Below are 27,873 nucleotides of genomic sequence, written 5' to 3'. Positions count from 1 at the left end.
CGCTTGTCAAGTCACACTGTGGTGGCATCCCACATAAAACAGAGGAAGATTGGCAATAGATGTTAGCTCAGGGCCAATCTTCCTCACAAAAATAAATAAATAAATTTTTAAAAAAGAAAAAAAATATCTAGAAAGTTAAATCCTCCGTGTTACGCAGTCCATCAACAAGGTATAGCTCAAAGAGCTCTAATCTTCAACTGTTGCCATGGAACTGAACATTGACAAGGTGGGTTTGAGAACGAGTGTTTCAGATCCACTGAGTATGACAAGGCGTGGGCTGAAACCACTCGAGAGCGGCCACACGTCCACCGTATATGTGCAAAGTAAACCAGAGAACTAGGAGCATGCCGTCGTGACTAGACTGGTAACTCAGCTGTGTGCACAGTGCTAATGGGATCAACTCCAGACCAGTGTGGGTCACAAAGTCTAATGCAAGTTACAAAGGTAACCTGGTTCAAGGAGGACTAACACCCCTAGGACTATCTTGGAGCTGGAATTCCTGCACTATGACTTAAGTAGCTGCCGAGAAGCCTGTCCAAACTCCTGAGGTGAGATACAGACATCTCCACCCAAAGTGCAGTATCTACCCCATGGAAGCTAAAATGGTTTGAAAAAACACAATGAAATACAACACACCTATCACAGTGGCGAGCTCACACGTAGTGAAAAATGAATGTGCATTCATACTTAAATTTACAATACTAACAGCTTGCTATATTTCCTTTGTTTCTCAGAATTGGATACATGTTAAGAAATAAGCTAATACCTATAGAATTCCATTTTAAACTCTCAGGCACTAAACCTGTTACGGCAGGAGTTTTATACAACTGTTCTTTTTTTTAAATAACACACTGCTTTTCTTTACCATAATGGTACATTTTAACTGTAAAAAAAAATTACAGAAGCTAGAGAAAATTATAATGTAGACCAGGGATTAGCAAACTATAGCCTGAAAGCCAATTATAGCCTGTTGCCTTTTCTTTTTTTTTTGGTGAGGAAGATTGGCCCTGAGTGAACATCTGTTGCCAGTCTTCCTCTTTTTGCTTGAGGAAGATTGTTGCTGAGCTAATATCTGTGCCAATCTTCCTCTACTTTATGTGGGATGCTGTCCCAGCATGGCTTGACGAAGGGTGCTAGGTCCATGCCTGGGATCCGAACCTGCAAACCCTGGGCGGCGGAAGCAGAGCGTATGAACTTAACCACTATGCCACCAGGGAGGCCCCGCCTGTTGCCTATTTTTTAAGTAAAATTTTATTGGAACACACTTGTGCCCATTCATAATGCCTCTGCTGCTTTCACAAAACAGAGTTGAGTAGTCACAGAGACCCAGAGACTATGGCTCACAAAATCTAAAATATTTTGCAGGCCTTTGAAGAAGACAATAAGAATCACGCATAGCCCCTCTCTCCACAGGGTTTAGCATATGTCTAGCCATGTTAACCATCTGAGAAGCACCAACAGAAGTTGTGGTAGCAGTAGTACCAATATTACCAACATCTTAACCATCATATTTGGTGACAAGTCTTTTTTTTTTTTTTTAAAGATTGGCACCTGGGCTAACAACTGTTGCCAATCTTTTTTTTTTTTTTCTCTGCTTTATCTCCCCAAACCACCCCGTATTCAGTTGTATATCTTAGTTGCTGGTCCTTCTAGTTGTGGGATGTGGGACGCCACCTCAATGTGGCCTGACGAGTGGCACCATGTCTGAGCCCAGGATCCGAACCCTGGGCCGCCGCAGCGGTGCGTGCGAACTTAATCACTCGGCCACGGAGCCGGCCCCTGGTGACAAGTCTTGCACACCTTATTTCACTAAAGAAACAAAAGATACTGTAACCAGTTATAAGGCAGATCAAAGAGTGTACACTCATCTAGTTCACATTCCCCCAGAAGTCGACAGCTAAAACTCTACCGTGGAGAATGTCGGGTGGACCTGACCTTGAGAAAGACCCAAATCGGGAGATGCCATTAGAAAAAGTGACCATACCCTTTCACAGCTCTCCTTTTGTTGTTTTCTGTGATTAGGCAATAATAGCTGGTCGCACAGTGAGCAATCAGCAACTGAGATGTGGCTTCAACTGCAGAACTTGGGGAGTCGTGGTTTCGCTCCCACTGGTCACTTATAAACTCTCTCCAGCCTGAGTGTAAGCATAGCAGCCATAGAACAGATGCTCCTAGGACAGGAGAGAGGGTGCTCCTGCTCAGTCCAGCCTCAGCACCACTGATTGCTCACGTCAAGTCACCAGATACGTCCTCAGTCACTCGTGAATGTCACGGATGACCCACTCAGTATTCGTCCTGCATAGCCACTGCTGCCGTCATTCTGATCCAAGGTCACCTCCAGTCTAACAGCAAGGAGACACGCCATGAAATGGACATTAGCTATAGCCCACTGCTAAAAACCAGGAAGAGGGTAATATCGAAAGGGTTAATTTCTGTCAATGTCTTTCTAGGGTTTCCAGGAAAAGGAAGCAGAGAGGGCCAACCAGCCAGAGACCCAGCCAGGGCCTCCAGAGAGCTACACTGTAGAGGCCACAGGTCGTAGCTGAATAAACGTTTAGAGGGGAACATTCCTGGATATTTGGAAAGGTACTAACTTCAGTGGTTTTATCTGTAGTCACTGGTGCATGTAGAAGCTTGCTGGTGAGGAATTCCGCAGTAAATATTTTTGATAAAAATCGGCACCAAATAAGAACCAGGTTTGTAACTGCTTTCAAGTTTATTCTTTCTTTCCAAGAGAATTCAGTTAAATATCTTCCCAGTGGGCTATATAAGCAGGAAGCTCAGAAGAATCTATCTTAAACTATTCTGAGGCCGAAATATAACACTCTTCCTCTTGAACGCAAAAGGATCTGAGCCAGAGATCCCTCTGGGGTGGAATCTGATTCTTCGGGTCTCCTGATACATCCCTGTATAAAGCCAAGGATTCCGCTCCTTTCTGATGAATGGAGCCCCTCCAGGGTTGGAGAAGGGAGAGAAGACTCTTGAGCAACAAAGGAACTTGTCTGTTCTCTTTTTTACATCATCTACATCTCACCCAATGATTTCAGGATGCTGCAAATACTCCTGCAGGCTGGTACCACTTACTAAGCTAGTGCCTTGAGATGAATCCACCTGTCAGGCAGGTCAAGACATCCTATGCCAACTCTTAACCAAGATCATTCATTCATTTCACACCTCAAATTTTAAGGTAAGGTCTACCACGTGCCAGAACCGACTGGAGATGGAGTAATAAGACCACTGCCTTTTATGGACAGGCTAGTGGAGGAAAGAGTCAAAGAAGCAATTGAGGTGAGATTTGCAGGGACTGGTCTCAGGGCTTCCTGGAAGCGGCGTTGCTGAGTTGACTCTTAAAGGAAGGAGCCAACGATGGGCAGCTGTGTAGACCCTGACCTGGAAGAGGGTTGAATTCTCTTTTTTCCCCTCATAGTTATAGAAATAAGGCTGGTGCGGCTCCACAAAGAAGTTACCCTTCTCCCACCCAGGCACTGGGGCAGATGCTCTGTATCTCCCAATTTCTCTCTCCCACTGGTTCCTCTCCCAGGAAGCCAGGCCCCAGTTCTTGCCTGCACTGGAGTGGCAAGATCTCTGTAAGATCTGAGTCTTGAGCTGGGGGGCTTCCTTTTGAAGAGAGTAAACTTCCTGAACCTCTGAGCTTCTATGCCATTCATACCGAATTTGGATCTGCTTGTGTCTTGATCAATATCAACATACGATGTCCCAACAAAGATCATGCAGCTAAGAGTTCCCTTGAGCCCCAGTGTTAAGACACCAAGCTCAGCCCACTTTTTACTACAGTCATTGACTCTCTGAATTGTGTGCTTTGGCTTGTTTTACCAATTAAAAGAAACAACGGTGTTCTTTAATGCACAACGTCACTGTTATTTTTGTAGAAATATTCTTTGCAAAAGTCAACAAAATGTTAGATTAACTGATTTTTTTTTAGCATTATAAAAGATTTGGAGAAGTAGATATAGTGATATCTGTTTATATGATCCTTTAATATTTGCAATTTAATTTGATTGTCGTAACTCCCTAAATAGGTAGAGTCATCCTTTTCGACAGTTGAGGTGACTGTTCTTGTGGAAGGCTAAATGCTCCGTCTGAAATACAGAGTCAAGTAATGGAGTGGTTGGGCTCAGTGATGTTTGGCCTCAGACACCAAATTCACCCTCTTTCCATGACACCACGCTAACTCCTGTCTCTCCTCCAGAAAATGACACTGTTTTATATTATATGAACTCTTACAGCAGAATCATGGCTGTTCGTCATTCTTTAAGTAAGCCCTTAAAGCAAATGGAATCATTTATATCCATGCTGACTGTTGGAAGAACAACATAGCTTAAGACATTCCAGAAAGAAATCATCAAAAAATGTTTCATACACAGTGAATCAGGAATCAGGTATTTATAGGACAGATAAACACAAATTAAATGAATGAATGCATTCAGTGAACACAGAGCTAGCAGCAAATTCAAAGGAGTTTGTCTATCAAGAGGCCTAATTATCTGTCCTCAATACCACCTTGAATCTATGTTCATTTCTTTGAAATTCTCTTTGTGGATGTAAAGTCCTGTTTATAATATAACCCTGGTACCAAGAATGCAGATGTGAAAGCAGCATCTCCCTCTCCAGCAACGCACCTGGCATGCCGGATGGAAGCGATCGCGTTGCTGAACTCGCTGTCGATGCTGCGGCAATTGTAGAACTCCTCATAGGCTGGCCTGGAAGAGCCCTGGTACTCAATGCGGCTGATGCGGCAAATCCCCACAATCAGGATGATCAGCATCAGGATGAAGGCGACGCAGAGGGCCCCGATGATGATGTAGAGGGAGTGCCTGGGCATGTTGGTGAGACTCTCCGCCATGTGCCCAGACTTCCACTGGAGGTCTGCAGGAGAAAATAAGCCAACGGCTGGATGTGAGCTGTGGCCTTTTGAATGGGAAGGTCTTTCCTGTCCTTGTGTCAGTAACTTAAAAGGGCATACAAACTTGGAAGAATCATTTTCAATGGATTATCCAGACCAAGAGCTAATATCCTTAATATATAAAGATCTCTTACAAATCATTAAGAAAAAACAGGAACACGCTATAGAAAAATGGGCACAAAATATAAAAAGGAATTCACCAACAAAATACAAGTAGAAAATTCTTTAGCTTCATGATTACTTTTTAAAAATGCAATTCCTCGATCAGTTCCCAAATATTATTTAAAAATTGTGATACACATAGTCGAGAAGAGTAGAGAAATGAAGACTGTAAATTGATACACAACCCCTGTGGGGACTAAATGGCATAGCCTTTGACCCAGAAATTCTAATTTTTAGAATTTATGCTGGGAATGGTCCTATAAATGCATAAAGCCCTATGTACAAGAATGTTCATCTTGGCATCACAATTTTTAAATGTGAAATTATCAACTATTAAACATTTAGAAAAAGAATCCAAAAATAAGCACAGACACCAGGTACTCACCACTCAAAGCTAATAAATGTTCATATTTAACCATTTTTGCTTTAGATTTCTTTTAAAGAAATAAAATGCTACAGATATAGCTAGAGTCTCTTGCCCCACACTCTCTCTCCACCCCACCAATAGATAATATAATTTATAAAAGCGAAAAAATGGGAGACAACCTAAATATTCAACTCTTAGCGAGACAGAGAGATGTGCAACAAATAGCAAAAGAATAAAAGAAGGTCACCAAACAGCATGTAGTTGTATAGTACAATCGCATGTGAGCTTAAAATGTCCCTCTACACACTGAAAAGCTCAGAAGGATAGAGTGATAAAATGATGAACATTTTTTTTCTTACTATGCTAAGCTTTTTGAAAGCATCTCATTTAATCATTACAACCACCAGAAGATATATTATTCTCTCTCCCCACTGTATAGATAAGGCCTAGGAAACTGACGTCCCTTCCTGGGTGAGTGCATCGATTGCAATGCTAGATCCAAGTTCTTAGCCTCTGCCTCACACAGCAACGTGCTAACAACAGTGATCTCTGGAAGGCAGGATTACACAGATTTTTATGTCCTTTACACTTCTTAGTCTTTTCCAGATTTTTAAAAGAGAATGATGTATTCCTTTTATAATAATAAAAAAAAATAAGCAATAAGTTATTTGAAGAGAATACCTGAGGGATTATCTTCCAGGACAACCAGCGGAAGGAGTGTGGGCTTTGGGATCACACCAACCTTGCTTTCAATCCCAGTTGCAACAGTTCCCTGACCTCCCTGAACCTGTTTCTTCACTTGTAGGAAGAAAATAGCAATGTATATCCTGTGGGCTTGCTGGGAGCATAAGTTAGAAAACATGTAAAGAAAAGTAAGAAAGCCCACTGCCCAGGACATTGTGGGTGGTCCCTAAGGAGGGGCACCTGCAGTGGTGGAGGAGGAAAGGACAAAGAGGAGGATGCTGTCCTCTGAGGCATGTGCTCCAAGCTGAGGATTATCAAGCATTACCCTGTGCTCCTCCAAAAAGCACCACACCGTATGAGGGGGAAAAAATGAAAGGATGGGACATAATCTCTGTGTCTGGCATAGATCAAGAGTATCAAATTATGTCTTGTTTACAGACCTGCACACAAATGGAATGGTCTGCACAACACGACCAGGATTTGAAAGGAAGCGGTGAAAATTTAAAAAGAGCTAGGTAAGACCAAAGAGAAGCTAAACTCATGTGGAAAAGAGGATGCCTTCTCTACTTTACCCACACCCCCACTACCCCCACCTCCAGGCCATCACTTCCACATTAGGACTCTGGGGGCCTGGAAACGGGATTCAAGGGTGGGTACAAATAGGTCTGTCTTCCTATGAAATCCTCAGGACTCTTTTCACTGGTCCATTTTAAGTGAGAGTATTTGGGACCTCTGGGTCCTCATATCCTGATCTTAGCAACATCTTCAGTGACCATGGAATCCAAGAGTCAGTATTCTTCTTTGGGGGCGGGGGCAGTGAGGAAGATTGGCCCTGAGCCAACATCTGTTGCCCATCTTCCTCTTTTTCCTTGAGGAAGATTGTCCCTGAGCTAACATCTGTGCCAATATTCCTCTATTTTGGATGTGGGATGCCACCACAGCATGGCTTGGTGAACGGTGTGTAGGTCCACACCTGGAATCCGAACCCGCAAACCCCGGGCCACCAAAGCAGAGCATGTGAACTTAACGACTATGCCACTGGGCTAGCCGCAACCAAGAATCAATCTGCAGCAGAACACAGGTAAACACCCTAACAAAGATCCAAACATGCAGACCCCTTTCCTAGAAGCCTAATGGGAAAAGGTGATCTCTGGATCACCTGCCCCAAGCCTGGACAGTTCTTGAGAGTTTGAGAAGAACAGGCCAAATAAGCGACTTCTGAATCCTGTCCACATCTTCTGACCTCTGAGTTTTTCACCAAGGCCCTTGAAGTCTGGTTTTGCCTTTCGAGGCTGCCTGCCTGGGCTCACAAAGGCCATGGAGCAGAAAGACTGACATTTAGTGCATTCACTGCTCCATCTGAGCCAACTCACTTACAGGCAGATGGACCGACATAAATCACTGAAAAGAAATGGTCGGGATGGAAGGGAGAGGTGTTTTGTGAAACTAGAACCAAGATTCAATCCCCAAATCGGCAGCCATTTCATTTGGCAATACCTGATGCATATTGAGAAAGACAACTCCTTTTTCTGGCTGAAAGAGAAGCGTGAGTCACTTGATTTCCAAGTATGTCGACATTCTCTGAAAAATTCAGTGGTAGGCTGGAGTCCAGCGCTCACAGAGTATGCTATAACACCCATTTAGCATCAACACAAGGCCAGCCAGTACTGTTTCTACTCCAACTCAGCAGAGTGCTCAGATCGGATCACTCTGGCCAGGCCACAGGAGTTCTTGATGAGTTGTTATGGTTGATGCATAACCTCATGTAAATAGCTTACGTGGCTTATCCATTGTGTTATGCAGCAATTGTATACCACACAGTCACTACAATGGAAAGACAACTGTAATGGGGGACATGCTCAGCAGTGTCCCAGGCCTGATAAGCTGCCTAAATGGCTTGCATTTCTGACCATCTGCTCTATTTCCCAAAACTCTGCGTTCCAAGCTGTTTAGACTTTTGGGAAAACTTGCTCGAAATTTCTCTGCTTCCTTCCTCTCCCTGCCCCCGCCCTTTGCTTTTTCCACCTAACTGTCATCTATGTCTCTTCTGATAAGTGAATGTGGCTGCTTTACACGCTAATGGGGTTAGTAGCCAGGGTGGATCTGAATAAATCCAATACTTGGCCTGAGAGGCAGCAAATTGATCTGCACCAGGTGGCTGCAGCTGCCATCTCCCAGTCCAGGCGCTACTCTCATAACTCATCACTCTGCCGCATCCTGGGAGTCCCACCGCATGAATCATTTACTATGTTGGCTTCAGCATGGCTCGGGGAAGAATTGTGCACCAGAACGAGCTGGATGAGATCATCTCATCGGCCGCAGCAGGTGCATGAGCAGGAACGTATGCACGCGAACTGTTCAGGAAAAATGTCACACTTACGGATCTGAGGGATCCTTTGTATTTTCGTTTAAACTCAATTTGTTTGAGATTTTGTATTTTCCAGAGTGCTTTCACATTGAACATTTCCATTGGTCCTAAAATGTCACCTTGAGCTGGCTGGACAGACTGGCCTCAGAGCAGCTGCTCAAGGTGATATGGGCAGTCAGTGGCCAAGCCGAGAATAAAACCGGACCTACCAACAACCTCCACTCCAGCAAAAGGAGACTATATTAGATTCAAAAATTTAATTCTAGAATACATTGCCCGCATCTATTTCTTCACTTACCTAGGTGAACGTAGCTAGACAGTTAATTGGCCCACCTATGTTATTTGAAGAGTGTGAAAGTGAGTGAGCGACAGTGTTTTTTGTGTAGATGTCACTCAGATAGTTAGATAATCTTATAAATCATCTGCTGCCTAGAACAAACACAAGGAGGGATTTCAAATTTCTTTATGTTTTCTATAGCTAAAAGTTAGCGGGATAGTCAAAGCAGTCAACGAGATTGAAAAAAGTTAACAACCCTCGTTAATCTTCAGAAGAGCAAGGAATGCAAAGGGATGGAGAGAATAGCTCATCTCCTTCTTAGGGATCCAGTCATGGAACACATCTTAATTAAGCATCTACTGTGTGCCAGGCCTTGTATTGGGAGGCTGGAATAGAGTAAGGGAAAACAGAGAGGAAAGGGGGCTCAGGGAGCCCCCAGTCTTTTGAGGGATGGAGGGATCAGCAAATGATCACAAAATCAATGTAGAAATACAAGTGGGCTAAGCCAGTGAGGGACAAGCTCTGTGGTGCTACCAGAGCGGACAAGGGGAAGCTCCATCTAATCGGGGAATTGGGGGAGCTCTCATGATGGGAGTCCACAGGGAACAGGGGTCTAAGGGAGAGTAGGTGTTAACCAAGGATGGGGCAGAGCAGAGGGAAGACTGTCCCAGGCAAAGACCCAGGAGGAAGTGGAGAGCAGAGTGAGAGACTGAAAGGGGCACAGTGTGGCTGCTTGACGGAGTAGGACGGAGAGTGGCCAAGTGAGGGGGGTTGCACCTCCCTGAAGGACAGGGGTACCTCCCCACAGGATGGGGGCAGCCCTCCAGCCCCTTAGGCAATAGTGTGGGCTTTGGTCTTGTGTCATGAATGTATTTGAATAGGAGCCTGGCATGGGCCGGGATGGAAACAGTGGTGGGAGGAAGGGTCTGAGTGTTCACATTTGCACTTTGAACAGATGCTTCTGCCCTTTGCAACCACATGGATGAACCTGGAGGACATTATGCTAAAGTGAAATAGGCCAGACACAGAAGGACAAACACTGCATGATCCCTTATATGTGGAATATAAAGGGGAAAAAAGCCAAACTCACAGTAACAAAGAATAGAATGGCGGCTACCAGAGACTGGAGTGTTGGGGGAAAGAGGAGATAAAAAAAAAAAACAAAGAAAGCAGAATGGTGGATACCAGGGGCTGGGCAGGGGTCATGAGGAGTTATTTTTACTGGATACAGAGTTTCAGTTTTGCAAGATGAAAAGAAGTTCTGGAGATGGATACTGGTGATGGCCACACAGTATGAATGTATTTAATACCACTGAACTGCACACTTAAAAATGATTAAGATAGTTAATTTCATGTTATCAATACTCTACCACAATTTAAAAAAATGTAAAAAAAAAATTTAAAAGAAAAAAAGCAATATACTTTTAGAAAACTAAAAAAAAAAAAACAGAAAAGATGCTTCTGGCTACAAGTGAAGAAAGGGTTTGAGGACCTAGGGTAGAAGCCATGTGGTGTTAAAAAATGAGACAGATCTGTAGGGGCAGGTCCAGTGGCCTAGTGGTTAAGTTCACACGCTCCAACTCAGCAGCCCAGGGTTAGCAGCTGTGGATCCCAGGTGTGGACCTAGCACTGCTTGTCAAGCCATGCTGTGGCAGCACCCCACATAAAATAGAGGAAGATTGGCACAGATGTTAGCTCAGGGCCAATCTCTCTCAAACAAACAAAAATATGAGCTGGATCTGCATAAGCCAACATAGATAAACATTCAAGATATGTTATTAAGCATAAAAGCAAGATGCTGAACAGTATGTATAGAACAGTCCCATGTGTATGGGAGAAAATGGGGATTTATAGTGACGGAACACATCTGGAAGAATATGCAATAAATGGTTAACGGTTGTTACCTTTGGGGAGTGAAGTGGTGGTCTGGATAGGAAGATTAATTTTATTTTTCAAAAATCCTAGTTTATGCAAAAATGAGAAGCAAAGGGGCTGGCCCCATGGCCGAGTGGTTAAGTTCCTGCGCGCTCTGCTGCAGGCGGCCCAGTGTTTTGTTGGTTCGAATCCTGGGCGCGGACATGGCACTGCTCATCAAACCACACTGAGGCAGCGTCCCACATGCCACAACTAGAAGGACCCACAATGAAGAATATACAACTACGTACCAGGGGGCTTTGAGGAGAAAAAGGAAAAAATGAAAAAAAAAAAATGAGAAGCAAAGAATCCAATCAATTTGCATGATAAGGACTGTCCATATAACATAATCATTTCATGGGTTTCTTCCACCACTATTAAATTCCATGCATTTTGAGGAGAAGAGGCCCAGGACGTCCATCTCTACTCCTTCCACATCCCTTCCCTGGGTCCCCTGAGCTGTCTGTACAAAGCCTCATAGCAACTCTCGTCACATATTATGACTCATCCATGGATTACGGGCTCCTGAGGGAGGGGCTGCTTCATTACCTTTGTCTCCTAGGCACTGCACTCAATGTCTGCCCATAAGAGGTCCTTGATTATTCATTGAACGCATAAATCCAAGACAGTCTATTTGCCTACTTCTCAACTGCACGATATCATTAATTCAATAGTTTAACCATAGATTCAACTGCTTGATATACAGAAGTGGTCAACTGTTAGTCAGCAAGACTGACTGTAACTCTACCTGTATAAACCTTCCAGCTCCAACACAGGTGATACAAAACACACCACTATGTAAAGATTTATAGGAATTTTTAGTTTTAGACCTTGATTCTAGGAAGGCAAAATTTTATTAAAATCAAACAAGAAATTGTGATCAGTCCCAAGATGGTAAGAATGAGGGGGAGAGAACTAAAATCTCACCAGGGTTGTTTAGCTAGTATCCAGAACTTAAGGTCTCATTTGCCTCAGAATATGTATGAAACACCATAGCTGTCTGAATGATCCTTTTAGGATAGTTCTGGATCCATTTTCTTGACGGTTTTGATAAACCTGTGTGGTCTGCTAGATTTCTGCTTCTTTTTGCTGATTGGGTGGCAGATAACTTTAAAGAGGCAAATTTCTAAGAAACATTCATTATTGTAGTAAACACTGGGTGTAGGAGGCAGTCCTGAAATTGCTAAAATGGTATTGATTTGCATGTAAATTCCATTGACATTTCAGAATCTCTAGTGATGGCTGATGAAAAAGTCGATTTGTTTCCACATGCATCACCCTACACTGGGGAGGGCTCAGTTTTCAGTATATGCATGAACTCTAAGTGTGCATTTGTGAGGGTCCCATAAATATTTTATGCTGCATTTCTCTTTTCCATGTGCAATAGGAAACATCCTGCGGTGTTTTATAAGAGAAAAGGCAAGAAGAAGTATCTGCCTTATTATAATTTGTGCTTCCTGGCAGAGTAGGATGCTACTTTGAGGGTGGGTCCTATAATTCTAGAGCTAGAAGGAAGAACACTATTTCATTTAATCTCTCATTTCATGAACGATGAAACTGATTTCCAGAGAGATGAAGTGACTTTCCTCCTTGCGGTTGGTCGGGTGGCAGAAGCCCCAGGCTGGGAACCCACGTCCTTGTTTCTGAGAGCAGCACCTATTCTATTTACCGTATCCTGAAAACTTTAGTTTGTTTAAATCATGTTTATGCAAATACTCATTATAATGATTAGGATGATGCTGTAACAGGAAAAATTAATTCTAAGTCATCCCAAAATATTATAAATTTTAAGAACAAATGAGGGGAGCAATAAGACACTATTGATAGGGTGTTATGGCTGGCCGAATAATATCTCCCAAAGATGAATACATCCTATTCCCCAGAATCTGTGAATATGTTACCTTCCATGGCAAAAGAGACTCTGTGGAGGTGTTAAGTTGAGGATCTTGAGATGGAGAGACTGTCCTAGGTTAGGCAGGTGGACCCAGTGTAATCACAAGGGTCCTTGTAAGTGAAAGGGGGAGGCAGGAGCGTTGGAGGAGATGAGAGAAAGGAAGCAGAGGTCAGAGTGATGTGACTGCTGGCTCCAAAGATGGAGGAAGGGGCCAGGAGCCAAGTGGGACGAAGAAACAACTTTTGAGAAAAACGACTGTTGTTTTTCTGAGTTGTTGCCTAGACATTTTACAGTAGGGTCACCCTGCTCACACCCAGAGTCTGGACATTTAGATAAGGACTTGAGTTTAGGATTCCCATCCTAAGTTTCTGCTTTACTTTTCCTGGTACATCTTTTAAAATAACCACTTAGAGTTGAGCCCATGAAAAGTAAGTGACCTCTGCCCCAACCACCTTATAAATCATAGGTGCTTGCTACCCTGCTCTCTATGTCCTGCTCACTTGTGACCTGAGACAGAGGACTGCCTTTCCCCCAGCTCACGGCACCCCTCGCTTCTGGAATCTGGAAGTAGGCAACCTCATGACTCTATTTCCTTTGTGTGGGTGCAATGAAACATCGCCTTCAATCAAAACGACCCTATGGGTTTCACTTCCACAAAGTGGGGGCTCGGATGCTAGGCAAGCTACCTGCTGACCCTGTATGGGTGGCATGTGCCTCCTCATTCCGCATAATCTGATATTCTTAATTCAATACTCCAGCTCCGGCTTCTCAACACACCAAGCAATATGGGCCGCCTTTAGAAGCTGGAGAAGGCAAGGAAGAAGGTTCTCCTCTGGAGCCTCCTGGGGCCCCTTGTTTTCAGCCCAGGGGGACCCACTTTGGACTTCTGCCCTCCAGGACTGTAAGATGATAAATTCGTGGTGTTGTTTTAAGTCATTAAATTTGTGGTAATGTGTTATGTTACAGCCACAATAGGAAAATAATACAGGTTGTCAGTGAAGGTATCTGAGAAAGTGACACCTGAGCTGAGACCTGAACACTGAGAAGAAGACAGCTGTGTTATAATCTGAGGGGAGAGAGCTCCAGACATAGGGAACAGGACAGGCAAAGGCCCTGAAGGCAGGAATGAACTTGGCCTGTTGGAGGAAGAGAAAGCAGGACAATGTGGCTGAAGAGAAGTAAGTAAAATAGGGAGGCAGGCAATGTGGCCACCAGAGGCAGAGCTCAGGCTAATGGGAGGCTCCTTTACTGCCTTTGACAACTCCGTAGCCCTCCGATGCTATGGAGCTACATGGGCTGTGGCCCTCCTTCTTTTCTGTGTACATCTGAGCTCTCCCGTTGAGATCTACTGACTGGACCTTGTACCATGCAGGCACCTTCCTCTTGGTCTCTGCCCACTGCAGAAGAGCACAGATGTTCAGGGTTAGAAAGAGACCTCACAGGCCATGGGTTCCATAGTTCACACAGGACTGGAGGCCTCTTATATCTTCCCTGCCCACTGACAGGCCAGACTCTGCTTCCACTTCTGGTCTTTGGATCCACTCCATTTGATTCAGACCCAGTTGTCTAGATGCTGGCCACTGGCTCTAGCTACTTGTCATCGCAAACGTCATATGCACATTCTCCATTCTTACATTCAGGTGAAAAATAGAAACATCCAACACTGAGCCTGGCAGAGCCTAATCTGTGATGACATTTATTTTAATGCCTTTGGCCTAATGGAAAGGTGCAAATGAGCTCATTAAATGGAAAGTGCTTTTCTGGGCAAACAGAGAGCCCAAGTGTGGACTAGGATGTGTGGTGGGCCACACTGCTACCATGCCCTGGGCACGCATTGTCTAAAAAGATAACTGCCCGTGGTCAGTCCTCCCCAGGAGTAGCACATAGTATAAGAGCTACGGTAGCATAGGAAGAAAGAGAAAGGGCAACTAGCATTTATTTAGCACCTACTGCATAGCAGAAAACTGCACATATTTGCCTCCCTTATTCTGACAGCAACCTTCCTATTGCCATTTTACAAGTGAAAAAGACAAGGCTCTGAGAGGTAAATTTGTTACTCCAGGTCACACAGCTGGAATAGGACGGAGCCAGAATTTGAAGCCAATTTTTATCTTTGTTATTATTTCATCCTGTATATCTCTTGCCTATACTATCATCACCAGAAGGAAGTAAAATTTTAGATTTTTTATAATTATAGGATTCTACTTCCAAACTTCTTGAGGGCATCCTATGTGTTCCTGAGTTCTTATCCACACTCTCCTATATATTTATCATCACAATTAAGATTTGAAAGTTATTAGTAGGTATTACTCTGCCCCAAAGCACAAAATTATCATTTCACAGAATTACCAAGCTTTAGAACGAAAACTGCTCCCATTTTATGGATAAGTAAATTGAGGCTCAGCACAACTAAATGCAGCCACACAACGCGTGCAACGGCCAGCACAAGAACTGAGGTCCTGCTCACCCAGGTCTGGGGTCCCTTTCACCACCAGATCCCACCATTCTGGACTTGACATCCTACACCAAATCACAGCCCTTAGCATTTGTCCTATCGGAATCCTTTCTGTCTCTTTCTTCAGCAAGAGAGTATGTCTCACTCATCTCCAGCAAGGACCGTTGGTCCTAAGACCATTCTGTTTAAGAGCATTTGGGAAGGTTGAGAGGAGGCCTAACATAATTCCCTTCTTCCCCTCTCAATCTCTGAGCCAAGAGCAAAGACAAAGAGTCAGCATATAAGAGCCCAAATAGCACCTTTGGTACAGGTCATGTTGATGCTGGAGAAGGTGGGCCATATTTGTGGACAAGAAGGCTTTCCAATACTGCCACCCCCCACCTCAGACACACACGAAGAATTAGACAAGCCTGTGCAGCCAGGGACAGTGCAGGGCCACCAGGGAGGGGCCTGCTCTTGAAACATGCACAGCATGGAGGAGTAGAGGCAGCAGACAGGCCAGCCCAGGAAGAAGACAGGGAGACACAGGGCTATGTATATGTATTTGCTCCCTTCCAAACTCACAGCAGATAAGCTGTCTTTTCCTGATCAAGAGTAGAGAAGGGAGTGAGAGAGGCCAGGAGGGAGCGTTTATGAAAGATGCCCCACCGCCTTGACTAATTCAAATGAGAAGAAACCTTTCAAAGCTGAGTTTTTAACAGTTTACAAAACAACGGAAAACCCAATTCCACATCAGTCCTCATCTTCACCTCAATCCTAGTAAACATATTATTTTGATGTATAAAGTCTTGATTGTGACATTTTCAAACTTCTGTTAGCTCATCTTTAGAGAACACTTAGCTGTAAGCAGCTCAGAATGCTTTTCAGATTTTCTTTTATGCCCATCGTCACTGGACGTTTCTCCAGGCAGTTGATGGAACCTAATATGTTTGAAGACACTTGAAGACATAAGTGCAAAGTGAGTTCACATTCTGTGTGTTTTTTTAAGTTTTCAGCACAAAGGCTCTATTTTTTGATACGATTCTAATGCTTCTCTGTTAAGCACATTTTTGGCTGTCTTAGCGGCAGTGAACTCTGGATGACATTGGCAAATTCTCATCCCGATGGAGAGGCTGGATTCCGACTCAGGAAGGAGTGGGAGCGGCATAACGCAGTGAGCGAAAGTACTCAGCTGAGACTCGGGGGGCATTGGTGACTCAGATCATCCCTCTGGGCCTGACCACCTCATCTGAGAGTGACGTGGGGCTGGCTGGGCACAGTCAGCATCCTCTTCTTGTTGAACGAAAATGTGATGTCAAATAACAACAGCTGAGCTGCAGAAATACTTACGGATTTCACAGTTTGCTCCCACCCAGCCGTGTGGGCAATGGCAGGTATAACCATTGGGCTGGTCCAGGCAGGTGCCGGCATGATGGCAGGGGTTACTGTCACATTCATTGATGTCAATGTCGCACTCTTCACCTAGGGAGATACAGAAAAGCAGCAGAGACACAGCTGCACCAGAGGTTCTGTCACGCATCACTTCTCTGGCAAAGCAAAGAGCTGAAGATGGGGTCATGATCTCTAGCAACTGAGCCCCATTTGTTGTTTGTATAAAGTGCAGAACTCTCCCAAAATTCCAGACAAAGATCTTTTACTGAAGGAAAATTTTAAAAGAAAAGAAATGGTACTGGTAAAAAAAAGACCCGCTTTAGGCTATTGAACAAGTTAACTGAAGCCGATTCCCGTGTCTGAATAAACCTTTCAAGGTTTATTGGAAAAGCAAACTTGAGTGCCTGATTTTATTAAAGACATCGATTTTATTTTGGATTTAATCAGCTTAATCTTCTTATTTATTTTTCTGAAACTCCAGAAAGCTGAAAACTCACCAGTTTATGATGTTTTGTAGCCAAGTGTCTGAACGTGTGAGTCTGGACATCTGACTATTTTCTGTAGAGTTCTAGGGCACAGCTGTGTGCCTAGCCTGAGTCAAGTGGGAAAATTTATTCCGTTTTCCAAATCCCTGGATATGTTTCTGGGAGGGACTGAAATGCTCAGGAAGAGCATCAGGCCCACCTAAGGAGAGACGGTTGTGAAGTCTGGGGTTAACCTAAATATGACATAATCTCCCCTGGGTGACCCCACGGAAGCTGACATTCACTCGAGTCCGTCCTTCTCCCATAATAAAAAAGGTGACCTGGAGCTCCTGACCCTGCCTTGACCCAACATTTGAGACATCCTTGCCCCCTTGAGAGAGCCGAGTTTGAACAGACAAAGCAGGACATGGCCTGATGTCACTGTGGTCCAAACATCAACTTCCAGGAAATGGCTTGTTATTGAAAGTTACATGAACAAAGCCATCTTCGTGTGATTTTAAAGCCATACTATGAATCAATACAAAACGGGTAGGCTTCTTAAGCTTCAAAGCATTTCTTCAAAGCTAAATGGAAGAGGAGACTTCAAATTGAGGGAATCTCTCTGCAAGGGCTGAAAATGAGAAAAAGAAATTTTAAAAATATGCCTCCATTTGCTTAGTTAAATGTAAAAAGTGATCTAAAAAAGCTGTTAGCACTGCTAGAGTCATAGACAAAAGCAAGGGAGCAATCAAATATTTTGTCTGTTTTCAAAAGGCAATACTTCAGTGTACCCTACTTCCAGGCTTACTTAACTAGCAGTAAAGTGCTTTTCTATCAGCTATTAGTTTGCATTGTCTTTATTAAACCACCATATGTCATTCACAGACCACTTCAGAGGGGGAATCTCACACTAAAACATTTCACGTCTGTTTCACGTCACATTCTTTGTGTACCTGGCATCTGACTATTTTATTTTTAAATTAAAATCTGTCAAACGAAACATTTGCTACCTCTAGGTGCTACTAGGTTGATCATAATTCTGTAGTGTCGAAGTGAATTTGTTTACTGCAATAAATACAGTCATTTACGTCAATAGGAAAGACACGAAATTGATTGCCTCTTACTCACCTATTTCAAAGGTTATCTTTCTATTAATGAGGCATCTCTCTGAGTGGAAAAGGGTATGACTAAACTATTACAAACAGCATTTCATGGTTGAAAAGACATATAAACAAGAATGTGCCAAGAAACGTTAAAAGGAAAAAATCAAAGGCCTTGACAAATACATACATCAGCACTACTTTCCAACCATTTAGGAAGACAAGCTTAACGGAGATATTGACTAAACAATAGCTTTCTTTAGCTGGCAATCTGAATACTGTGAATTCTGAAATAAGATGCCTTGTTGACTTTGTAGCAATAGCTACAGAAATGGTTACACTTCTACAGTCCAGCAACCCTCCAAAGCCCCATTCTGCTCCAGAAGTCCAATGTCAACGTCAAACTCTTCTAATCCTCTAAATTCTGGGCTGTCCCAGAGTTGTCAGTCCAGTTCATCCAGTCCTGCTGTGGTCCAGAAATTCCCTAGGGAGGTAAATGTCAAATTCAGGGTCCAGAGCACTCCTGATGCATGTTTTGGTTCTTGGAGTTCTAACATAGTTGGGAGAAGTACCAGATCCCTAGAATTGTCTGTTCTTGGGACCAACTAGATTGGAAGGCTTTGGTAGGAACAGAGAACAGCAGAAGAAAATAGGATGAACTCTTTCTGTTGACATTTATCAAATATCTAGGACCCAGGATCCAAAGGACTATGGCCCAGAGAAAATCCCAAAACTATCCCAGTCTGGCTTTCCTCACCGCAATGTTCTGAGAGCTATACTGGGGATTATATGACATTAGTTAAAGATACAAACTTCATGCCAGTCAGGGGTTCAAAGAGCTGGTAGCTATTTCCACATGTGCTCTGGCAGAACCCTGGAGTGACGCCCAGTTCTCAGATTCTTTTAGATGGACTCTAATGGCCTGTTTTACAGACTAACACTCCTACATTGCTGGTTGAATCAGTTATCCCCCCAACTGGCTTGCAGTTTGAAGCCTTCACTGTGTCACATGCTGGTGGTAGGAATACAGGGTGATTCTGATGGAGCCACTCAAAGAAAAATTTTAACCAGTAGACTCCAAAGATGACTGCTCTTCTCTGCCTTATGGTAATCATGCTTTCTACCATCAGTCTTACACAAAGTATTTGAAGACTTATTATGAATTATGGAGAGCAAGTTTGGTTTCATCTATGTTTCCCCATACTCAAGAGTATTATGTTTTTATAGGCATTTCAACACCCCACCATTCTACCTCCAAGCAATATATATTGTAGTTTATTTTAGTAGAAGAGTTCTTAGTTTATTATGTCATCTTTCTTTACTCATAGTTGACTTAATAAATCTTTATGCTTTTACTGGCTTGAGCCAGATGACTTTTTCATTGACTTGCTTACTTTTTTAAAATTTGAGTTGGAGAAAAATCAATTACTTTTAAATCATTGTTGTGCTTGAATAACATTTGTAAAGAGAATACTAAATGAAATTTCTACTTGACTAAGGCTGGAAATCAGAGTCTGAACTTTAAATCTTTCACAATTGCTTTTCAATCTACCACTTTCTAAGAGGCAATATGTATAGTAGGTATGTATAATAGGCATCAACTTTGGCAGTATTTATGCAAATTTACAAGTGTGCTGTTTAATTCTGTATGCATTCCTCAGATAAATTAAAATGAAAAAAGATAAAAATATCAAAAGTCACTGCTGTTAGTAAATCCTTGGGTTAACAGAGCCCACACTGAATGATATTAATGACATTCATTATAATCATAGTACCTTGTATTAAATACATACCTACTACATTATAGGCACTGGACTGACTGATTTAATTATAACTCCTTCATATTTCACAAGCATTTCATTCCAGATGAAATAAAGCTAAAAAAGTATTTGGAACGTCTTCTACCATGATTGAGTAACTGGAACGTATCTTGCCCTCTCACTGTAAATAATTAGACAAGTGGATGAAATATATATTTAAAAAAAAAAACTTTTAAGACATTAGACAACAGGCAGTGCGTGACTGTGATTGCTGAGAGAAGGAAACAAAACAGCTGAATACCATGATCATCCTGGCTTTCTGCCTGGAGTCCATTTAGAACACAATGGCTTCACTGAACCGAGGAGAACTGGAATTTGTGGAGGCTAAGGTAGCTGTATTTTGTAGGACAGACCACCGTAGAAGATAGAACCACTCAGAAAAAGAGCATCAGAACTACACTGCATCTGTTGAGTTTGTTTTGTGTTTCAGTAAGTTGGAACTCCATAGGTCTGGCAACCAAGATGAAAGATGAACAGTTCCCACAGCTCACAGAAGACTGAGAAGTATTCAAACTCTCACAAGTCAGAAAGCAGATATTTCACTGATCACCCAGTGCGTCCATTGAGGAAAAGGTCACAGCTTAGTAGTAAGGCACAACTAACCTTAGGCTAAGGCTACTGTAGACTCACCCCCCAAAATATAAAAACAAACCTTGAAAGGATGGATCACATTGGCAAGTAACTTACCCACCTGCCACCAAAAGGCTAGCACTTTTACAAGAAAGATAATAAATCCAACCACTCAACAGCTTAACTCACAATGTCCAGCATCCAAACAAAAATTATTGGATATACAAAGAAGCAGGAACATGTGACCAGAAGAAAAATCAGTCAAAGACACAATCCAGGACTAACGGATGATGGGAGTAAACATGGATTTTGTTCAAACTGTGAAGGAAAACAAGAAAAAAATGAGGATAGAAATGGAAGCTACAAGAAAGAACTGAATGGAACTTCTAAATGTCAAAAATATATCTGAAATTAAAAACAAAACAACACTGAGTGGTCATAACAGTAGATTAGATGCTGCAGAATAGAAGATTAGTAAACTTGAAAATGGAGCAATAGAAGCTAGACAAAGTGAAGCTCAGGAAAAACAAGTTGTTTTTAAACTGAACGGAGACCCAGTGACCTGTTGTACAATTTTAAGTAGTGTAACACAGATATAATTAAAGTCTCAGGAAACGGAGAGGGGGCAAGGCACGGGGCATAAAATAGTACTTGGTAGAATAATGGCTAAAAATTTTCCAAATTTGATGAAAACAATAAAACCATAGATCCAAGAAGTGCAACAAACCACAAGTAGGATAAACACCAACAAGACCACATTAAGGCACATCACAACCAATTTGCTAAAAGCCGATAATAAAGGAAAAAATTCTAAAACAGCCAGAGTGAGACATCTGCTTCCAAAAAGATGGAGCAGATATATTTTTCCTCGTCCTCCCACTAAGCACAAGTGAAAACTTTGGACCTCATATATAAATCAAACATGAGAAGATTCTAAGAGGTCAAGAGGAGACAGACTGGCTTGGAACCTCAGACCCAAGGAAAAATTTGATGCTGAGCTCCCTGAGTTTTCTTTTGGCCTCATATATTCCAGGCTAGGTACTGAAGAAGCCAGCAACCCAGAAATGCCAAAAGGTGCAGAAAAAAGAAGTCCCAACAATGTAACACACTTAAAAAAAATCCATAGAGGTGCTGGCCCCCCGGCCGAGTGGTTGGGTTTGCACGCCCTGCTGCAGGCGGCCCAGTGTTTTGTTGGTTCAAGTCCTGGGCGCGGACATGGCACTGCTCATCAAGCCAGGCTGAGGCGGCATCCCACATACCACAACTAGAGGCACCCACAACGAACATTATGCAACTATGTGCCAGGGGGCTTTGGGGAGAAAAAGGAAAAAATAAAATCTTAAAAAAAAAAAAAACCCATAGATGAAAGAGAAAATCTAAGGAAACCTAAAAACAAAAACCACATTAAAATGAATTAAAATGAAAATACAACATAAAATGTGTGGGACACAGCCAAAGAAGTGCTGAGGGGGTAATTTATAGCACTAAATGTGTACATTAGAAATGAGGAAAAGTCTCAAATCAATAATCTAAGGATCTACCTACAGAACCTAGAAAGAGAAGAGTAAAATAAACACAAACTGAAAAAGCCGGTCTCCTAAGGTAAGGGTGACATTGGATTGAGAATATAATGAGATATCAACGATTTGCCTAATTCACTCCACTCAGTCAATTATGGAGCTTTTGAGCACTTAATAGTTGGCCAAGAGTAAATCTGGCCAAACCTCAGCTATCCTGAAAGAGTATTTGGTTCCAAGGTAGCAACTCAAAGAGTTAGAGGCACCGTTATTCCTTGCACAGTGGTCGTTAACATTTTATCAGCCTCTCCCATGGAATGCTAGTTCTCAGAATACAATAGCTTCTTTTTTAAGGGAAAAAAAAAGGTTCTATGATCAAATATATTCGGAAAATAAACAAAGGCAAATAAGATTCTTTACTGTAAGACCTTTCAGAGCCTTTAGTATGTGGACATCCTTTATGAATCTCCACACGGCATGTACCAGGTACCAAATCTATTTGGCCACAGGTCTTTTTTCCATGGAGCATCTCATGGGACCAGTGTTCTGCAAAATGCGTTAACAGTACAACTCTCCAAACAACTTTGGGAACTATTATATGGTCCTCCGCAGTCTGAAAAATTACCAAGGCTGAACCGAAATGGACATTTGTTGTTTTCAAAGGCCAGTTAATGTTTGAACCTACTTCAGTGGAAGGGTCCTATTGCTCCCTGTGATCAGAGAGAGTATCATGAAGAAACACCTGTGGTGGATCTGCAGGCTAGAGTGTAGGGTTGGCAGGGTGGGGGTGCAGAGGGGACTGGGAGGCAGGAGATAGAGAAGAACATTATTGAGAAGAGCCTGGCATGGGGTATTCAGGAATCAAGCAGACAGGGGGCCCAGGACAAGACTGGAAAGGCTGGGATCTTGATGATCCAGTGAAGGGTTTTGATCTTTTTTTAAAGACAATGCAGTGGCAATAGGTGATTTTAAGTAGGGAGTGACAGGATTAGATTTTCATTTGGTAGGGTCCCCACAGTGTGGAGAATATATTATGGGTGAAGGGGAATGGGTGTGGGGAGACCAGTTAGGGGAGGTTGTGCTAGTGCAGAAGGGAGGTGAAAGCAGGCTGCTGCTGGCTCTGGGAAGAAGTGAGAGGATCAAGGAGGTTTTGAGGACTCCCTGGATGCAGGTAAGGGGAAAGGAGAGGAGGGTACCAAAATCACTCCCCAGTTTCTGACCAGAGCAACTTGAGGCAGTAAATACCATTTAAAGAGCTAGCAAATACATAAGGGAGGACAGGAGAGGAAAACCTATGAGTCTGACGTGTCTTCGAGAGACATCCAAGAATGAATGCTGACTAGGCAGTTGGAGATTTGCTAAATATTCTGGAGAAAAGATTGCATTTTATCTCCCATATCAAGATAAATTTCAAATGGATTGAAGATTTGCATCCATGAAATTAACTCATACATGATTAGAATAATATAGAAGAATATTTATGAAATCTTGAACTACAGGATCTTTCTAGTAGGAAACAACAAGAAACCAAAAGGAAATATTAAGGTTTAATTACATAAAATTAAAATATGATATATAGAAAACAAAACAAAACACTATATGTATTTAAAAGGTAAATGAGACTGGAAAAATATTCGCAATCTATAGCAGACAAAACATACTATAGTTATTAAAAAGGGCTATTTCAAATCAAGAATAAAGATTAACATGAATAGTCTGGTAGAAAAGGAAACAAAGGATACTGAATAGGGAGTTCAAGAAGAAACACAAATGTCCATAAATATATTTTCAAAGTATTTAATCTCATTAAGAACCAATGATTTACAAATTAAAACAACCCTGAAATGGCATTTTTGGCCACCAGAATGAAAACTCTCAGTATGTGTGTGAGTACAAGGAAATAGACGCTCCTGTGCACTCTTGGTAGAGTGAAATATTAGTACAAGATTTTTTCCTGGAGAGCAATATGGAAATAGCTAAGTATTCTTCTGGACCCAGGGATTCTATTCCTGGGAATTTAGCTTAAAGAAATAATCAGAAAAGTACGCAAAGATGTACATATAAGAATATCCATTGCAGTGCTATTTATAATAAGGAAAAGTTCTCAACTCCTCAAAAAACTGAATTGAGGATGGGTTAAAAAAAAATCATGAGACATCACATAATGGACTACAGGGCAGCCAGTAAAAATAATAAAACAGAAGCATATTTCTTGATGTGGAGTCATTTTTATGATATATTTTTAAGTGAGAAGTAGATTACAATATACTATGAGCAATATGATTCCTTTTATGTTCAAATTTCTGCATTTACAGCATATACTAGTTATCACGAGCACACAGACCCTCAGGAAAACCCCTGGATATACGTATCAAAGTGCTCACAATGGTTGTCTCCTAGTGGTGCAATTTTAAGTGGTGTTTTTTTTTCCTATAGCACTATATTTTCTAATCTTTCTTCCAAGCCTTTTATTATTCAAGGGATAAAAATGTCTGGGGAAAAAAAACAGGATGCTTTTCCAATATTATTTTTGCATCATCCATTGATGAGTATAAATGTCTGTGTGTGTTTATAAACCAGTCAGCAAAACAAAACCATCTGCGAATCATTTTCTGGAGTGAGCCCACTTCCCAGTCCCGGGAAAACCCAAAAGGAAAACACAGGATGTGACACACATAAATAGAAAGAAGATCAGAAGTTGCTTCTCCCACATCTTGACTATTGGCGTCTTCCCTAGAAGCACACATGGGGCTCCCCTGGGATGGACGGGTGGCCCAGGCTCTGTGAGACTCTCCAGGGCTTGGGAGGTGGCCATAGTGGCTTAGTCGGGGAGAGGGAGCCCATAAGGTGCTCTCCAGCCAATGATAACATGTTCTCCTGCAACTTAAACCCCCACTTTCTTCTATGGGCACCTTAAATGTCAACTGTTCCCAACTTGCAAACCAGAGTGACCCCAATGATTCTGTTGGTTGAGCAAAGCTCTGAAAACGTTGTCCTACACTCTCCATTTCAGGACTCCTGGGTTCTGTTGGAAAAGCAAAGGATGGAATCTTTTCTACCCCAGTGGTTCACAGTTCCTTCTGAGAATCTGATGAAGATTTTAGAGGCTCCCCTTAGTAACATTTCACATCTGTTTTTGGAGATTCACAAACTCCCTGAAGCCCATGGGGTTGACTTAGAAGGAGCCCCGGTTAAGCTGGATCCCCTAGTCTAGAAGCGACGCTTCCCATTCAGACCTCAATGGCCACCAAGGCTCCTCTTGAACCCAGCTCTGTCCTGCCTGCCTGCTCTGGCCTTGGGCAGTTGTCTCTCCTCATTCCACTCTCCCTCCCTACACCTGTCATGTCTACCTTCATTAATAATCAACCCTGAACCTGCAGTATTTCCTCCTAACTTCCCATCACCACCACCTCTCTTCATTTTTCAAAATCCGGTCACTGTTATATCTTTCAGTAAAAATAAACGTTGTGGCTGGATGCAATTTCTGCAGAAGACATGACTGATCTTCCCTCTCCCCCTCTCACTTCCATTAACACCGAAACTTTTCAGGTTAGTGTAATGGCTCATGTCTCATGTTTCAAAGCTACAGCTCTGGAATTGTATAGAGAGGCGGTCTCAGCAAGTCTATGTGCAAAGAGTGATTTCAGAAGAGTCCCACTTAACGACAAACAATTGTTTTACAATAGATCTTCATCTGAGCAATGCCTGCTTATGTTTTGCAGCGGTTTTCATATTTTGCAATAATGTATGCCTAGAGGTTTCTAGGCTTATTTTTAACAGTTGCAATCTCAGGGATTTTGTGGTAAATATGAAAACACAGTTTCCAGATCACTTGCCTGTAAACCCTGGAGCGCAGACACATGTGCCATTGAGGCCTTCGCTGTCACAAGTGCCTCCATTCAGACAGCTGACGTTAGCGCAGGGGTCCTTGTACGATTCACAGTGGATTCCTGCCAGGAAACAGACACAGAGGGGTGACTCATTAAGGACGCTCCAGCTCGCATGGCTGGGGACAGGCTGGAACAGTGTAGAAGCAGATCCTGGAGGTGGTGTGTGTATGTGCCTGTGTGTGTGCTTGACTTTAGGTTGTTGTAAAGACCCGCCTTATGAGAAAACAACAAATTTAATCCCTACTCATAGGTCCCACTATAAAGTCTTTTATCTGTACTTTCTCTGACCACATGTCCCAAAGCCTGGAGAACAGAAAGTTAAGACCTTGAAAAATAAAATTTATCAGTGACAAATGCTTTCTAAGTCTCCAAAGGAAACAGAAAATCGCCAGGCGGCCTTCATAAAATGTCCATATAATGGATAAGCAGCTGCCTGAAGGTGAAGATTTAGAGTCAGATATTTAAATGAGCCCCAGTTCTACTTCAGAGAACTGGTGGGGGTAGGGGAGAGAGAGCGAGCCGCTTGGTACTTAGACTTTATTCTTAAAAACCAAATCTGTTCACCGTGTACTAAAGTTAACATGTGTTGTACACGACTATATTCCAGCCCCTCACACTGTGCTTTATGTCTAACTTGACCCTCACAACAACCCCATGAGACAAATACTCTTCTTCCCCCATTTTATGGATGAGGAAAGAATGCAAGGTCACAAGGCTGGTAGTGGAGGGAGCTGAGATCTGAAAGCGCAGGCTTTCTGAATCTGAGTCTGTGCTCGCTAAGTAGTTTCCTGAGAGGGAGCTCAGACTGGCCATGGAAATACACACAATTCTGTGTAACTGAGCACCCGTTTAACAAAAAAGAAGCATTAGAAGAATCTTCATAGCAAAAGCAGTCAGTTTCCCATCAGTAGAAAAAAGAAGTTTATGTGTGCACGTATGAATCTAAATGCCTGAAGTGGGACCGAGGAGAATGGATTACTTTGACTTACACATGATATATTTCTATATCGTTGGAATTTTTTTACGAGTACATATTATTTTATAATTCTATTAAAAACTTTAAAACATACAACGCTATGCCAAAGGTAGGATTTCTGCTGTTGCTCCACTGGAATGCCAAGATGGTTGAATGGATTAATCCCTCTCTCACCCCCCACCGTTTGGAGAAGAAGATAGATTGCAGTATATTCTGTATAAGAATGTGTATAATGATATGCTTGTCCTTCCCGACAGCCTCGCGAAAAACAAGCATAAAGCAAGTTGTAGCCAAATGGGATTTACTTAATGTGCTCTCCACTTACTACTTAGCTATATTGGGCAAAGGAGTGCCACACCCAATGACTCATCATTTAGTCACTGAAATTATTCGTGCTGGGATTTTTTCTCTCCTTTCTTTTTCAATGCCTTAAGAAGTAGGGCTCAAGAAGGAGGAAAAACCTGTAAGAGGAAATAGAAACAGAATTGCCTATCTGTAGTCACACTAATGACTTAGTTGAGTCTGGTAAAGTATTTTAGCACGGATAGCTTTCCATTCCTTTTTACCTTTTGGCCCTCAGAGCCAACCCGAGAATCATATTCGGACAGATATTTTTCTGAAGTGCCTTTCAGATTTCTGTCTTACTTTTTTCCCTGCAACCATGACCCTGATCCCACGGTGTCATGCTGGTGGGACAGGGCCCCTTGAAGCCATGTCCTAGCTCCCTTCCTGTCTCAGTGACTTGAATCAGCCTCCCTGACTTTCACCATCCTTAACCAACCCTCTATTCATGATAATATAAAAGCTCAAACTCCTTTAAAGATTAGCATAAAATTGGTAACTCTTCTTCACTTGAGTGTGATGGCTTCTTCGCCCAGAAATCTCTGTTTTCCCACTGATTCCCAAACAGCATGGGCTCAATTGAAAGAATAAAATGCAAAAGAACCTTTTCTTCTTCAAAGTGTTTATCAAAAAACAAGGATTCACATATTTACAAGTTCCCATGGGGCTCATCAATGAGAAACAGGTGACAAAGAAGGCTTTCAGTTGTAATGGGAAATAGAGCCATACCCAAGGTTCAGAGATGTCTGAAATAAAAAAGGTTTCCATTAGATCTAAA

At 42.4% G+C, this 27,873-nt stretch overlaps 1 protein-coding gene across 2 annotated transcripts in view; it reads right to left on the bottom strand.

Moving 5' to 3' along the window:
- Positions 1–27,873, bottom strand: part of DNER (delta/notch like EGF repeat containing) — a 302,825-nt gene that overhangs the window by 4,405 nt on the left and 270,547 nt on the right. Inside the window, exons 10-12 of one of the 2 annotated variants that reach the window (XM_014835920.3) lie at positions 25,724–25,837; positions 16,375–16,506; positions 4,641–4,887 (exon numbers count right to left, since the gene is read on the bottom strand). In XM_014835920.3, the coding sequence (XP_014691406.3) occupies positions 4,641–4,887; positions 16,375–16,506; positions 25,724–25,837 (493 nt within the window). The remainder of the gene's footprint in view (positions 1–4,640; positions 4,888–16,374; positions 16,507–25,723; positions 25,838–27,873) is intronic. The other variant, XM_070489533.1, reaches the window with a different exon arrangement.

This window comes from Equus asinus, chromosome 19 (genome assembly GCF_041296235.1).
Source record: "Equus asinus isolate D_3611 breed Donkey chromosome 19, EquAss-T2T_v2, whole genome shotgun sequence".
NCBI classification, from domain to species: Eukaryota; Metazoa; Chordata; class Mammalia; order Perissodactyla; family Equidae; genus Equus; species Equus asinus.
This window is presented reverse-complemented; position numbering and strand designations above follow the sequence as displayed.